General features: G+C 36.9%; 1 protein-coding gene across 5 annotated transcripts in view; it reads right to left on the bottom strand.

The window, feature by feature from the left end:
- Positions 1 to 16,918, bottom strand: part of LOC129254817 (zinc finger protein 883-like) — a 21,740-nt gene continuing 4,822 nt past the window's right edge. The window contains exons 1-6 of one of the 5 annotated variants that reach the window (XM_064109554.1): positions 16,285 to 16,437; positions 11,504 to 11,699; positions 10,619 to 10,834; positions 9,616 to 9,693; positions 6,040 to 6,615; positions 146 to 1,878 (exon numbers count right to left, since the gene is read on the bottom strand). In XM_064109554.1, the coding sequence (XP_063965624.1) occupies positions 359 to 1,878; positions 6,040 to 6,615; positions 9,616 to 9,693; positions 10,619 to 10,834; positions 11,504 to 11,699; positions 16,285 to 16,410 (2,712 nt within the window). In that variant the 5' untranslated portion in view covers positions 16,411 to 16,437 and the 3' untranslated portion in view covers positions 146 to 358. Of the gene's footprint in view, positions 1,879 to 6,039; positions 6,616 to 9,615; positions 9,694 to 10,618; positions 10,835 to 11,503; positions 11,700 to 16,284; positions 16,570 to 16,918 lie in introns of those variants that run through there. The other 4 variants (XM_064109559.1, XM_064109573.1, XM_064109565.1 and 1 more) reach the window with 4 other exon arrangements.

Here is a 16,918-nt window from a genome sequence, read left to right as displayed (position 1 = left end):
GGTAGCTACATGTAGGATTGATTTTTGAGGGGGTGGTAAATGCATGCGAAAAGTGCCAACATGTAGGCCTACAGAGCTCGCTAAGCTGTGGGTGCAGGGAAGAGTTCCCACCCCCCCCCCCCCCAACATATCTTTTTTTTTTTTTAATGGCATTCTTGGAGTCATATTAAATGCCTCCCTGGATTGGCAATGGAGCATTTCTATTAAAGGAAGCTGTAAATAAATACATTTATACTTAATAATACCAAACATTAGGGAGTACACTCGCTTATGATAGACACCCTAAAATAAGACTATTTTTAAGTTTATAATTTTAAAGTTTTTAAATGAAACCCTTCTCACGGTATGGTATTAACCGTCAAATGTTTTTATCTCCTCCATGCATTTTGAGATAATGATGAGCCAGAGTACTTCTTTTAGAGAAGCATGTCATACATTGCTGACATTCATATGGTCTTTCTCCTGTGTGTACTCTGAGATGCTTGGTCAGACTGCCTTTTTCAGAAAATGTTTTCTCACAGTGAGAACATTTAAATGGCTTCTCTCCCGTGTGTGTTCTGATGTGACGAGTCAGATGAATTTTCTGAACAAATCTCTTCTTACAATGTGAACATTCATAAGGTTTTTCTCCTGTATGTGTTTTTATATGACGAAGTAGATCAGGTTGCTTAGAAAATCTCTTCTCACAATGTGAACATTGATATGGTGTTTCTCCTGTATGAAATCTGATATGTTGGATCAGATGAGACTTACGATTATATGTCTTTTCACAGTGTGGACATTGATGTACCTTTTCTCCTCTGTGAGTTAAGAGATGAACTGTTAAATTACTCTTACTTGTAAATCTCTTCTTACATTCTGAACATTCGTATGGTTTTTCTCCGGTGTGCGTTCGAAGGTGATAGTTCAGATCATTTCTTCTTAAAAAACTTTTCTCACAGTATGAACATGCATGAGGCTTTTCTCCTGTATGTGTTCTAATATGACTATGTAGAGCAGCTTTGTCAGAAAATCTTTTTTCACAATGAGAACATTCATATGAAATTTCTCCTGTGTGAGTTAAGAGATGAACGGTTAAACTACTTTTAGCCGAAAATCTCTCCTTACATTCTGAACATTCATATGGTTTTTCTCCGGTGTGCGTTTGAAGGTGATAGGTCAAATCATATCTTGTAAAATATCTCTCCTCACAGTATGAACATGCATGTATCTTTTCTCCGGTGTGTGTTTGAAGGTGATTGGTCAGGTCATATCTTGTAAAATATCTCTTCTCACAGTATGAACATTCATATGGTTTTTCTCCGGTGTGCCTTTGAAGGTGATTGATCAGCTCACATCTTGTAAAATATCTCTTCTCACAGTATGAACATTCATGTGGTTTATCTCCGATGTGCCTTTGAAGGTGACGGGTCAAATCATTTTTAACAAAAAATCTCTTGTCACAGTAAGAACATTTATACTTTTTTTCTCCTGTGTGGCTTTTGAGATGACGGGCCAGATGAGACTTGAGATAGTATCTCTTCTCACAGTGTGTACATTTAAATGGTTTTTTCCTCACATCTGTTTGGAGATGATCAGTCTGGTTGAGTTGGTCAGAGCATCCCTCTGGAATGTGTATATAATCAGGATGTGTACGATGCGCTTTGTGATCACATTTACAAGAATATTCCTGTTTGCAATAGCAGCATTCATTCCTCTGCGTGCATGATCTCACATATGTGAAGGAATTCGCATCATCCTGACATAATTTCTTTTTGCAACGACAGCAGCAACACTGATGTAGTTTTCCTCCTGAATGTACAGTAAGACAAGATTCATCACCTCTGTTGATAGACTTACCACCATCTATGGAGTCCTCTTCACCATAAGCAATTTCTCCTATAAGTGAAAGAGAGAAGAATTATTCTCATCAACTCTTCTGCTCTGCAATCATTACACATAACACGATTCTTACTGACATCCCTGAAAGCTCCACTTGAGATCTAATTTGTACATATGAATACTAAATCACAATGTGTACTTAAGTTATACATGGGCAAATGGAAATGGGGTGCACAAGACAATTCAATTCATTGCCCAGATTCATTGTAGCTAATAAATGCAGGTGCATGACAGGTAGGACCTCAGGTAGGACCTCCTGGCTCAATGCGCACTGTTGATGCAGATATGATGCGAGCATGAGGGATTTTGCTTTTTGCTTTAAATAATTCTTTTTTCATTTTTCAAGGGAAAAGGTAGGGAAAAAAAAGGATTATTCATACTTTTGCTAAGTTTCAAGGCATTGTACAACACAAATAGTGAATATTCTTATTTGGTGCATCATTGCAATCATTGAAAGAAAGAGATGCTCCATTCAACTCAGCTACGCCTCCTTGAATAGAGCATCTGTCAATCACTTCATGCAAAATCTTGTACCGTCATGCTCATGCCGATTCGCTATTTGTATGTTGTTTACTACATGAAGCCTCAGTTTGTATTTTTGAGGGACTTTAATTCCTCCTGTGTATGTGGAGTAGACTTATTTGGTGAGAAGTTCTTGTTATCATAAAATACCCTCTGTACTCTGAAGAGATAATTATTTTCTAAAAGAATAGATTAAAATCTGTATCAGACAAATGAACTGGTAATTTATCAAACTGTATTGCCATAGATTTTATGAATATGGGGAGGTGATAGGTACCGGTATATTAGTTGTAATTTGCTTAGTCTCTATGCGCGTAATGAAATTTTTGCATGCAGAGACAACGCAAAATATTCTATTGTATTTTCTTTGGTCTCACATCCGGGTACCTTTACAAGTAAAAATGGATTGTGTCAAAATGATCCATGCAGCATAGCAACTTTGCAACAATATACATGATGTTGATGAAGAATACATCACAATGGTAAATGTCATAGCTTAGACCCTGATACAAACATGAAATGAACTGGGAGGCGACAGACCTAACAGAAGAGTTCAAGCTCTCCAGACAAAGAACAGAGCAGATTCTAGCAGACCAAGCATTAACTGATCCAAGAAAAATGGCTATAAAAATAAAAATCAAGATTGATGTAGGCACTGAAGGCTTGTGCAGGATCAATGCATTGGGGCTATCAGAGACCAATAGATAAAACCACATGAGCTATGGAGAATATTAGAGGCACATTTAAAGGTCAAGATCAATTTCCAGTTAGAGCTTATGCAGTAGAGGCAGAAACCAGATGAAACAATCAATTAATTTGTAACTATGTGTCAAGACAAACCAAAGAATTGTGATTTCGAGGATGCCGCATTAAATGCGTGACTCATGGAGCTTGTGATTGTCTCAAAAGTCCAAAATTCTAAAAATCGTTGCCAGGTCAACCAAAAGGTCCCAAGGTCGAACGAATCTTGGTTGAAGTTTGTGAATGTCTTGAAACACCAGATCCCAAACAGACTATCAATTCAAGCTTAACCAGGACGAAAAATGTGTGGTAATTGCAGACGTTTCCACAATCCTTGTCAGTGCCCTGCATATGACGATTTTCAGAATACCAAAAGTCCCGTAACTACTCAATTAAGTCTTCGCGTGGTCATAACACGTACTATTGCAAGTGCGCGCAACACACCCCTGCCAAATAAGGAAAGGGGCACTTAAGTGACTTTTTAGAATACCAAAATGCTAATTGAGCTTTCAGAATACCGCCCCTGATATTCTTCAGACAACACAAGAGAACAGAACTTCAAAGAAAAAAGCTAATGATCAATTCTCTGATCATTATGACAGATGATTACTCAGGGTTGACTTGAAACAATCCAAGAGTTACTGACATCCCTTAGACAATATTGATCTTACAGAGATATATTTGGAGTGTCACACGGAGTACTCTTGAAGGGAAGTCAAGTTATCCTTAGTCAGTTTCATCTAGGACACATCGGAATCGAGATTACCAGACGACTTGCTCGTAAAGTATTATGGCCAAACATCAACAAGGACATTGATCAGTTGATTAAACAGAGTGAAACATGCCAGAAATACCACGCAAGACAGCAGAAAAAGTCGCTGCATCCCTATGATGTACCACGAGCACCATTGACCAGACTGGGAACCGACTTGTTCTTGCTGAATAAACAAGAATACCTACTAGTCACCGAATACTATCCCACGTATCCAATCATTGCTAAGCTAACTGACACATCCTGTGTAGCTATAGATGAAATGGTGATTTTTTATTACCTGATTGCTAAGAAAGCATGAATGCTTGTAAGCAAGCAACCAGAGGACCGAGATCTTATAGGTCTTCTCCAAGGGACCTGGTAATGAGGATTAATGCTTTATCAAAGGGCACAAGTGCACCAAGTGGAAAATTGAGCCCCGGGTCAGCGGAATCAGATATCCTTGTTTAACGACTGAGCCATCATGCCTGCTGCAAGAGAGATGACTGGAATCTTAGTCTATTTGGTCTGGACCAGAAGATATTGTATCAGACCATGGTCCACAATTTGTTGGGAAACTATTCCAAGACATGTGCAAGAAGTGGAATATCAAGCACATCACTTCCTCTACACATTATCCAAGATCCAATGGATTTAGCTGAGAGAATGGTTTGTACAGTCAAGAATCTGTTGACAAAATGTTCTCAGCTAGCTATGATGAGCATGAGAGCACATCAGTTGACAGTAACTTGAGATCACCAGTGGAAATCTGATTTGGTTGACCCATCAGAACCACATTGCCAAGTCACTACTTCTCGAGAGATTCTACTTCCACTGATTTTCTTTTGAATGGGCAAGACAAGATGAAGGAAGTGCATGATCGACATGCAAGTTCTGATCTACCACCACTGCATTTAGGACAGCCAGTGAGAGTTTTACATCCAAGAGACCACACTTGGATACCAGCCAAAGTATCCAGAGTCTGTGAGGAGCCCAGGTCTTAAGAAGTATCAACACCAAACGGAGGAGACTTGAGAAGGAACAGATCTCACTTAAGGGAAATTGATCCACCATCCCCACTCCAAAGCGTGTGAGATTCAACAAAGACCAAACTACAGAAACTCAACCAGAGGAAGACAACATCCAACCAATTCCAATATCAGAGTCAAGAGCTACTCAATCTCAACACCCGTCACCACACTCACGAACTACGAGATCTGGACACGCTATTCGCAAACCAGCGAGATTCATGTTTGAAGAATGAATGCTAGAATATTATGAATGCTCTAAACTTTCAGAGAAGAGAGAAGAAAGAAGGACACTGAAGTCATTACAGTAGTTAAAAGTTTATTGAATGCATGTATAATCTTTGTACATTATTTTTGGTATGTCCAGTGATGTTTACTAAATTTATTAAATTTATTTTCACCAAAACTTATTGTTTGGAAATTGATTTCAAATCGGTTATCGAAACATCAGTTTGTACGAGATCAAAAGTTATGCAAAATTGAAGATGTATTCAGATTATCACAAATTATTATTGTTATTCTCACAAACCAAACAGTTTGTATATTATTTTCTGTTATATTACAACCAAGACAAATTACCAAAATTTGCAGACTACCAAATGTATTGTTTGAAAACAATATATCATAGAAATATGAAATTCTAAATCTTATCAGAAGGGGGATGTTACGATATACGACATCAGAATCGATATCTACACACTTCTAAACTAGTTACCATGGACGCTTGACCTGCGTGAATAAAGTTCATCTGTATATATCCATAAACCAACAGAGTCAACCCTCTTCTTTATGTTGCCTACTTATTTCAACCTGTTGAAAAAAACATATCTGAACACAGTATTTACATTTACATTTTTGTCTGTTCGGTGTGCAATTTGAGGTGACAATTCAGATCTTTTCTGCGAAAAAATATATCCTCACAGTGTGTACACTCATATGACTTTTCATCTGTGTGCGTTCGGAGATGATAATTCAAATTTCCTTTTTTAACGAATCCCTTCTTACATTGTGGGCATTTATATGGCTTTTCTCCAGTGTGTATTTTGAGGTGACGGTTCATACCACTTTTTTCAACAAATCTCTTCCCACAAAAAGAGCATTCATATGGCTTCTCACCAGTGTGTCGCCGGATATGATGAGTTAATAACTTTTTTCCAGAAAATTTCTTTTGACATTGAGGACATTCATATGGTTTTTCTCCTGTGTGTGTTCGAAGATGGCTGGTCAATATACCTTTCTGAGAAAATCCCTTATTACAGTAAGAACATTCATACGGCTTTTCTCCTGTATGTGTTCGAAGATGACCGGTCAAAGTACTCCTTTGAGAAAATGACATCATACAATGTGAACACTGAAATGGTTTTTTCCTCACATCTGTTTGGAGATGATCAGTCTGGTTGAGTTTGTCAGAGCATCCCTCTGGAATGTGTATATAATCAGGATGTGTATGATGCACTCTGTGATCACATTTACAAGAATATTCCTGTTTGCAATAGCAGCATTCATTCCTCTGCATGCATGATCGCACATATGTCAAGGAATTTGCATCATCCTGACATAATTTCATTTTGCAACGACAGCAACAACACTGATGTAGTTTTCCTCCTGAATGTACAGTAAGACAAGATTCATCACCTCTGTTGATAGACTTACCACCATCTATGGAGTCCTCTTCACCATAAGCAATGTCTCCTATAAGTGAAAGAGAGAAGAATTATTCTCCTCAACACTTCTGCTAAGCCCTTTTTTATGTATTTTAATATTCAAGTATCGTACCTTGAAATAATAATCATCATAGGTCCATCTAAATAATGCAGATACATGCTGGTAAACTCTACAACATACATGTATATGCTTAACACTTTGTATCATATCATAACCATGGCTGTAAATAAGCTGCCGTATGGTTGCTTAAGTATTCAGGGAATAATCCCTACCAGGTACCCATTCACCTCACATGGGTCAAGAGCAGCCAATGTGGATAAATATATTGCTGAATGAAATTGATGCCTGGAGTAGGATTTGAACCCATGACAATCTGACTGAAAGGGGAGAATCAGAACCACTGCACCATGATGCTTCCATGAATGTAGAACGGAACTACTGACACATGGATTCTTGCCAGTGGAAAGTCAAAATTAATGACTCTGTGGTTCCAAGATCTAAGGTAGATATCAAGTTAGACCAGTAAAAAATACAATGCTTTAAGTACTTGAAAACAAATTTGAGTCCAATTTTAGAGATTATTTGAGTACTAATTTACTCATGATACTGTATATCTGGTTGATTCCGGTCTAATCCAGAAATTAGCAAAATCTTTCTTTGGTAGCTTTTGATCTCATGTAAGCCATGGAAAGGCACTCTTTCTGTGTCAGCAAGCAATATCATATATTATTGGAGTTCCAGGCAAAGTGATCAGTACTTAGTGATAACACAATGGATCCAGACACTACAGTGAGATGGCATCCCAACATTACAAAATGCTGGTCATAAGCAGAAGGCATACTATTCATAAACTTTGGCAGGCTGTTTCTGCCACCAAGACTACGAAACAAAACCTATCAATAAATATAGAGCAATCAGAGTATTCGCTTGAAGACATGAGCTCAGTAATATACATGGAACCAGCAACAGCAAACAAAAGAAATAAAACAAACAATGGATGCTTAGAAGAGCATTAATTGACTGACTTGGAGTCATGTGGCAAGAGTTTAGACAGTATCAGATGTCAAAGTAAAAGTTTTGCAATACTTTGCAAGACAAGACACATGCAATTCATCAAAGATGCCGTAAGGACTCCAAGAAATTTTGAGGACAGTGATCGATACCCCCCCCCCCCCAAAAAAAAAAAAAAACTACAATGAGCTTTTGGAGAAAGATGATGTATATTAAAATTAACAACTTTCCCTGATGTATTGCCATACTATGCAGTTACCATGGGAATGAAGTACCAAACATATTAGAACATGTGCCTTGTACATCTTCACTCCAAGACCCATAGGTGTATCAAGTCTCATGAGCATCATATAAAAGTGAGGAAGAAGTTTTTCTGCAAAATTTCATTTGCATAAAAAAAAAGGCAGAACCAAACCAAAGTTGGAGGGAAAAAATGCTGAACCCTAAGGCCAAAACATGCAGAACTAGACTGAACCCGAACATGGCGCCAGACTTGCAGTACTATCATAAGATTTCAATGCTGATACCCATAAAATAGTCAAAGTTCATTTACTTTATTGCCTTTGATCTTGATCATGTAACATGAAACTCATGCAAGATGATGAGAGAAACTTGATCACCCTTATGTGTCCAAGTTTCATGTGTCCAAGTTTTGATGTCATATAAAAGAAAATAAAATAAAATTTAAATGTTGAAACTGCCGCTGCTGAAAGAAAGGCGGTTCTTATAGTCTTGCTCTGCAATGCAGACAAGACAAAAACCACATGTACCAATCTATTATACACACACCATGTCAAAAGTCACTTCCCATCCCGGGGGGGGGGGGGGCAGTCAAATGTATTGCTGTACACATGCGTGACCAAATTATTTCCGAACACCCCCTAAACGAGTTTTTCTGTGTGTGCAAAATAACCCCTAAACAAGTTTTTCGCAGGCTTTATTTACAAATTTTGGCCCCTAAACAAGTTGTCGCCAGAATACCCCTAAACAAGTTTTGTATACAATCGGGAAGAACCCGAACACTTTTCAGAAACGAGGGAAAACTCGAGGAAAAAAATACCCCTAAACACATTTGGCTAGTCTTAAAAAAAAAAGCTTGGAAAAAAAATACCCTAAATACGGTTGACCCCGCGATTGACCATTGACCAGTCTTTAAAAACCACCCTTTTTCTTGAAAATCTGTTTTTGATACCCTTAATGAGTGCACGCGCGGCCCGTGTCCAAACTGAAAAAACACCCCTTTAAACATGTTTTTTTGGTCACACATGTGTACAATATATATTCGTCTCAATTCTGCCATGAATCCCTTTATTAAAGAGGTAGAGCACTACAATAGATTTGGTTCACTGAACCTATTGTTCTCTGCTTTTATGGTGTGACTGGTAGTGTATGAGCATTCAGAATATAGGGAGTTCTCAGAGGGAGAAATTCCACTTTCCAATGTAAATGCAAGTTTAACACGCCAGATCTCAGAAAATGTAGAATGTGAACATCATTGGTCATTGAAAGACAATATATTGATATGAATAGGAATTTGTAGCTGGTAATTATAACATAGAAGATATTGTACAGATGTGACTACCAGGGCTCTCTGAAATTAAAAAAAAACTACCAACAGAGCAACAGTCCCAAATTGACCAGATTTTTATCGAAATCAAAATTACAGTGTCAAGAAACATATTACAAATAGTGTGCTCAAAAAAAAAAATTAATGATAATCTCTCATTTATTAATCAAATTAGGATTACTGTACAAGGTAAGCTAAAATATGGTTTAATGTCAAAATATTTAACCTATTTCTTATCCAATTCTCAAGAAAAACTTTATAAATATTTTCTTGGTAATTCTGATTCCAGAGAACTTTTTAACAGTGTTGCATTTCTCATGATCTACAATAACATGTGGTGCTTTATCTGCCAAATCTCAGAAGGGTGGTTATAGCTTGCCCGTGTTCCACAGTGCAGAGAGCCTTGGTGACTACATGTACACCTTCTCATATTTACGTGTAAAAGTTACCTTTCGATGTGGAAGGTTGTTCAGGAGCCACAAAATTTGTTGTAAGAGTTGAGCTATCCCTTGCTTGGTTGATCATCCCTGAAACAAACCATCATTATTAGGTTATCATTTCCTTGCTTTATGACTTTTCCTTGCTTTATGACTGTCTACATTTTTGCAAATTTGAACCCAGCCAATATCTTTTTATTGAAATGCGGTCCAATTACATGCATGAAAATGATGAAAACTGATCCATATTAGGCCAAGTAGTGTGATTTCCAAGCCCCCCTCCCCCTTTCTTCATATGTCAGGAAGTCAGCCAGTGTCCACTGTCCAAATAGTCGCACTGGAAATGTGCAGGTAAAAATCTACAAAATTGTGTAGTTAATCTTCTTATAAATTGTGTGATTTAATTGATTAGTAAAATCATATTCGTCTAGAAATAAAATATGATAATTTGGGAATCATGGCCTTTGTGACAAATTTACATTAAAATATTAAAATTTTAAAATCAATCACTTGACATTTAGTGTTTCACAAACATATTATTACTTTTTAAATTATTTTTTTGTGGATAGAATTTGACACCACTACTTAATTAACTACATAATATAAATTAATTCTAAATGGTAGCAGAAAATTAATGATACGGCAAGAAAGAGAACCTGCATTGGACTTGTACCTTAAAAACAGATTTTCAGCAATTTTTGGTTTGACACACAAAATAATGTTGAGTAGGAGCATGTGAATTGATTACATAGAACACTAATTCTAGGTGCAGTAACTCTGAGACATTCAATTTCACAACCAAAACTGAAATTAATCTTGAACAACTTTTAAAAGCTACAAAGGGAAATATAAATAGTGTTAATGTTATGCATGAAATAAAAATAGAGAAGCAGAACTTCACACATACATCTTCTATCAAGGAAATAATTTACCATGGCACAATACATTACTCATGGAATTAAAATTACGTGAAGCCTTTTCCTCATACAAAATAAAATCATTTAGACATGAATACCTTCTACACCTGATGGAACAATGTCTTTTTCATCATCGTCAGAAGGCTCTTGCTTGATGTAGAACTTTGAGGGAAAGTCTGCAAATTCATCATCATTGTCTTCCTGTACTTCTTGAGAGTCAATTTCTCTGACTGACAGAATGTTTTCACCTCCAAGTGTTTGGGCTTGCAAACTTCCATCATCCTCTGCCTCTTGCTTGATCTCCACCTGAATGACTGTATTATGCAATTATCAAATTTTTATAAGTACCGTACAAAGAAATGCGTATCCCAAGAAATTGATGATGAAGAAAAAATATTTCAAAGGTCAGCATAACATAACTACAAAACTCTGCATAACAAGCCTCTGTAACTTTGCAAATTTATCTTCCTGATTAGAAATCAATTGTATACAGCTACAATCATCAAAGCTAGAATATGAATCTTAGAAGAGAGACAAAGGAATACTTCATAAAACCTCAGTACTTCTGACTATGTACATACATTGTACTACACTAATGACTCACAATAGGCTTAACATATAAAAAAAAAGAATTGTTTAAAAGCTCTAGCAGTTGGCTAAACCATGAGCAAAAAAAATTGCTTTCAGTTTTAACAATAGCATGATAAAAAGCAAAATAGCAATCGTATGATATTGAAAAAGGCAATGACTAATAATGGACAGGAATGGGGAACTTTGAGAGAGGTGAAACAAGATTGCAAAATAATGTTGGGGAGAAATTTTTCAATTACACTATCAAAATATAATAATATCTTTAATAAATTTCATTTTACACAATGAAAAAAAAACACTGGAAATGAAACACCACAATTCCAGTAAAATCTTGAAAATTAAAATCTCGATAAAATGTACATGTACATGTGGAACCACAATTTTGTATTTACCTTCATTATCTGACACCCAACCTCCAGCTGTTAATCTTTCACAGAGTCCGTCTTCCATCTCCTCTTCATCTTCTTCCTCTCCTACCGGCATCCAACCTTCACCTGTAAACCCATCAGAGTTTGCATCCTCATCCTCATCCTTCTCCTCCTGTACCTCTTGCTTAATCCTCATCATCCTGCTATCATCTATGATGACCTGTCAAGACAACAAATATACAATAGCTCTATCAAATAGAGATGATGACTGTCTTCGAAGTAGATGTATGGACATCCACAAAGTTTGGCCTTGGTTGTTGGACACACTGCCGTAGCTAGGGGCCCATTTCTCAACATCGCCGTAAGTCTAACTTCCTGACTAAATCAGAGATAGTGAGCTACTTGTCCGCTAACCGTTTCACGAAGCCCTCTTTGCCAAGATTGGGGACAACAACCTGACTAAATGTTTATGACCCCTCTGAACCTGTCATAACTCCTTCCTTAATGAAGTTGGCATCACGTGGGTAGACTATGACATGCAGAATTGCCTCGAAATTTGAAAATTGCAACCTTACGTAATCAATCATAGAAGTTGAAATTACATTGCAAAACAAGTGGGATAGACCATTCAATAATAATTGTAATGCACAGAAACTATAAAAACTGATTGGTAAGTTGCCACAAAACCATTTATTTTGAAATAGTAAAATAATTGAATCGATAAAGATTCTACCACTTCGGGCCGTCCGTAACTGGATTTGCATTTGTTGTTAACATTTCGATAAATTCTATCTATAATTTATGCATAGAATTTGTTAAATCGTATGTTTCAGTATCTAAAGATTAAACAATTTATGTAACTTCTGAAGGTTTCCATGTCTAAGAAGAATGGTGTAGTAGGTTTCACGGTACACCATGTATCTTTCTTGGGCAAGTGTTGGTCCTGAAAAGGACCATCCAATCTCGACATTTCGACAAGTGTGTTCTTGCCGTCTTCAGGAAAGTCCATTCTCCGTTAGTAGAATGATTTTTACTCTCCAGAGTCCAGGGGTGGTATTCTGAAAATGTTCTTATCTTTTATCTTATCTCATTGAGGTAAGAAGACGCTAAAATTATTGCAAATCGGTAATCTGAAAATCTTCTTAATGCGTTCTTATCTCGCATATTCGCACAGAATGTTCAGTGATACTTGCTTACTCTTATGTTCAAGTTTCAAGAATCAGATCCATAAAATTTCAAAGTTATGATGGTAATTCAACAGATACCCCCAGATAGAAAGAAAGAAAGGTATAGATGGGCAAAATAAAGGGTGAATGAAAGAAAGGGTGGAAAGAATACTTGTTACTACCAGCGGCCATCGATTTTGAGCAAGAAAGAACGCGGACATCTTGAGATGTGATAACCCTCTAGCTATCTTAAATATTATCATAAATATCGTAAATAGATAAGATAAAAGATAAGAACGTTTTCAAAAGGTACCAACTTAAGAACATTCATGACAAGGATAAGAACAAAATGAAGATAAGAACGTTTTCAGAATACCGCCCCAGGAGCCTCCTGGGGCCTGTTTAACAACGAGATGAGCGATACGTAGGAGAGTCCTAGGACCATTCTTCCAAGATAGGAAGATTGGCAACAAATCAGCACTTTCAATTTCACGAAGGCAATTTTGTCTTCCAAGTCCGAGACATTGTTTGATATCGATAGTTTCGGAGATCAAATAATGTTTTATTTATTACTGATTGTAGAATTGATGTATGGAGCTTACTTTATGAGGTAAGTAAAAAGAGAAAAAACTTTACAGATTCACAAACATAACTGGATAAAATCTAATTTTTCATTATTTCCCTTATTTAGAACACGGTGTCCTTTAAGAGACACCTTTCATTGATATTTCAACGAAAGAGACCCTTGTCAGACATAAAAATTGAATTAATTGAAAAATTTCGAAATTGTATTAGTTCAATATTCTGAATTTTTTATAGAATACTTATTTATAAATATAATGATGATTTTGCAAATTATGCGTTAAATGTTATTTGAGGTAAAAAACAGGGTTTGAATGGAGTAAACAAAATCAACGTGTCTGATTGTATGATACTAAAAAGTAAAATATGAGAGGATGCGTGTGAAAAATCTAATTTATTTCATTTGTCAGATAACGCAAGAAATACAAATGTGAGTGTTTAGAGTATAAACATACCTTTGCATGATGAGTAACCGAAGACAAGCAACATATGAAAATTGCTGCAAACATGTTCAAGTATAGGTAAAGTAGTGCTTTGCAATAATAATTAAAACAGAAAAATGTGTGAAATCAATCCGCAAAAAAAATACTATTTACAGAAACAATGCTAAAAATGACAACGATATCATAAACGTTGGTCATATTTAAAGTTGATAACTTTATGGAAGTTTATATAAGAATATAAGCTTTAAGAATATAGAAAATATATATGTTCAGCATTTCGGGATTAAGGAGTCAAGACTACATAATTGCTTTAACATGACATAGGGGCCGATAGGGCCGAGCCTACGATTTAAAATGTGCCTCTTCGTGTGGACTTTCCATAATCTTTTCTTGTATTGGTACTATGAACTTATCTTCATTTGTATAATGATTGTGATGGATTCGTAAGCTAGTATTAGGCCTAATCTATATCTTAAATTCAATTAGCTATTTTGTTACTGCAGATTTTTGTTGTTTCATTCATCATCTCAAGTTAGCACAAATCCATCAATTAATTTTCATTGATTAAAATAAATCTCAGCAAAAAAAATAATTGTCATGAAAATGAAATAAAACCAAATAAATGATTTAGCATGTTTAGTATAAATAGTAACATCTAAATACTTTTGTATCTTGTTTTTTTTTTTTTTGCTGAACGTCAAACACATTTTTTATCATTCATAATTTCTTTTTTTTAAATTTGTTTTTCATGTTGTTTATCTAATGAGATATTGCCGCCCATTTCAATACATCAAGTTTAATGAAAAAAAACTCTGGAAAAGGGGTGGGGAAAAGACAGGAGGGAGAATAAAGAAAACATGTTTTAAAATTATTTGGGCCTAGATTACCACGGAGAAGTTAAAATGACATCCGTTTTGGGTCGTCTTGCCATGCCCATGCAAGACGACCTGAAATTATACCCCCACATATAAAAAATAACTTTGCGCCATCCCAGATAAAATGCATCAGACTCAGAGTGCACTCGAATGACCCCCCAAAAATGTTTAAAGGTGATATGTCAGACTGTCAGTGTGGCTTGCCGTAAACGCATATTCTCTCAATGCTGACGGTGGCGGGCAGTGTGTAAAGAAGATCATGCCAACGTAGGACATGTCTGGTGGAGGTGTCTTTACTCTTTCCAAGCCCAAGGACCATTCTTCATATTGCCCAAATCGGCTTTGTGAAACAGTTGAGCGATATCTCGTTCTTACGTAGAACGGTTCTACGAAAGAATGGAGACTCTTTCATGCAATAGGCCCATGGCTACTCATAGTACTAAGTACCGCCGGTACCGGACCGATACTGACGGAAAAAATATCGCCGGCCGCTGCCGTATTCCGTGCCGCCTGCACCGGGGGCTCTCTTGGCTGCTTGCATCCCGACCCTGGTCCGTGCTCTCAGCCGCAGGCCTAGCCTAACTTAGCCTAGCAGTGGCTGCTGGGGCCGTCATGCACTAACTTAAAGGAGAATGAAACTCTTGAAGCAAGTTAGCTTTTGTGAAAGCAGAAAAATCAAAGAATAAGATCAACAAAAGTTTGAGTAAAATAGGACTAGCAATAGAAGAGTTATGAGCATTTGAATGTCGAGATCACTAATGCTATGGAGATCCTCCCATTGGCAACGCAACCGAGATCTATGATATCACAGATGAACAACTCTCCCCTTTTGGACACTGAAAATATACCCCAAAACATCTCTTTTTGCTCTTTCTTATCATATGACAAACGATTCATCAATGATATAATGTTGTGAAACCTCTGTACTTGTCCTCTCATAAAGAGAACACCTCACCTTGTGATAGATTCTATAAAAGTGAGAATATAAGTGAAATAAGTACTAAAGCAATGAGGGAGTTGTACGTGGGTGACATCACAGATCTTGGTCGCATTGCCAATGGGAGGATCTACATGGCATTAGTGATCTCAATATTCAAATGCTCATAACTTTCTTATTATTCATTCAATCTTCCTCAAACTTTCAACAATATGTTTCTTTGATTTTTCTCTTTGATATGGATTCAGCTGGTTTCAAGTGTTTCATTCTCCTTTAAAGGAGAATGAAACCCTTGAAACCAGCTGAATGGCCGATCGAGACTGGGGTAGAGGAGAGAACTTTTCGTTTTTTTGAGGTTCCAGTCTGTTCCCAGATGTCAGGAAACTGCCACTCGTTAGACCTTCATCCATATAATCGTGGTAATTGTATACTTTCTGTTTTCACAATTCATTTGGAGAAATATTTAGACCATAAATCACCCTAGTCCGGTGAATATGGTCAAATACACGGTAAGCTTCTGGGCTCCCGCCCGCCGCGCGGGCGGGAGCTCTCTGGGTTACTTTAAGTAGGGACAACGGTACATTCGGTATTTGCTCTATCAAAATCCCTACATACCATTGCGAGTGCGTCGAGCGCGTCCGTTGATCCTACGAAGCCCCAATATTCAATAATGCATCCCTCTTGACTGATAATTTCACCCTAAATTGAGTTATTTCAGGTAGCTATGATATATTTGGCATTAAAAGGATCGGTAATTATTTGTCAGTAATTATTTAGTATTCTATATTTTCGAATGGCTTACCTCTACTTGTTCTTTGAATGGGAAAATATCGTACTTTGTCCTTGTATTCCACATGAACTGCAGAGTTTGTATGTGTATAAAGTCAATGGGGAAATTCAAACTTTTGCACACGCGACCCGTCACCATGACGTCACCAGGATTGCGTGTGAGCGAGCTAAGTTTGATTTGGGGGCGGCGCCCTCCAAAATTTAACCAATAAAAATTCTGCATTTGCTGCATCTTTTGGGATTTTCCCTAAATTCATGTCTCAGGGACCGTCTTGGAAGTGCGTGCTGAGCTGTATAATCTTTTTGAAGGACCCACCCTATTCTACTTAAAGATATTCAATTAAAACATCTTGGGGCCCGTTTTGGGACTTTTCATTCTTAAAAAAGATGGTTTTGAGACGAAGTCTTATATCTAGATTAATTTAAGAAAAAAAAATTAGTGAATTTATTGTTAAATTTTAAAATGCAAAGCAAAAACCTCCATATGACGTGTACGTGACGTAATTATCGTCATGAAGTTGAAGATCGCGCGAAGTGGTGGGAGGGGCCTATCGCGAACGTAGACCATGTATTAGTCTTGATTCAGGCAATTTTTATGATTTGTAAAGTTCGTTGAAACTCTGTAACGTTGTGAACGGATATCATCC

Source organism: Lytechinus pictus, chromosome 2 (genome assembly GCF_037042905.1).
Source record: "Lytechinus pictus isolate F3 Inbred chromosome 2, Lp3.0, whole genome shotgun sequence".
Lineage (NCBI taxonomy): Eukaryota > Metazoa > Echinodermata > Echinoidea > Temnopleuroida > Toxopneustidae > Lytechinus > Lytechinus pictus.
This window is presented reverse-complemented; position numbering and strand designations above follow the sequence as displayed.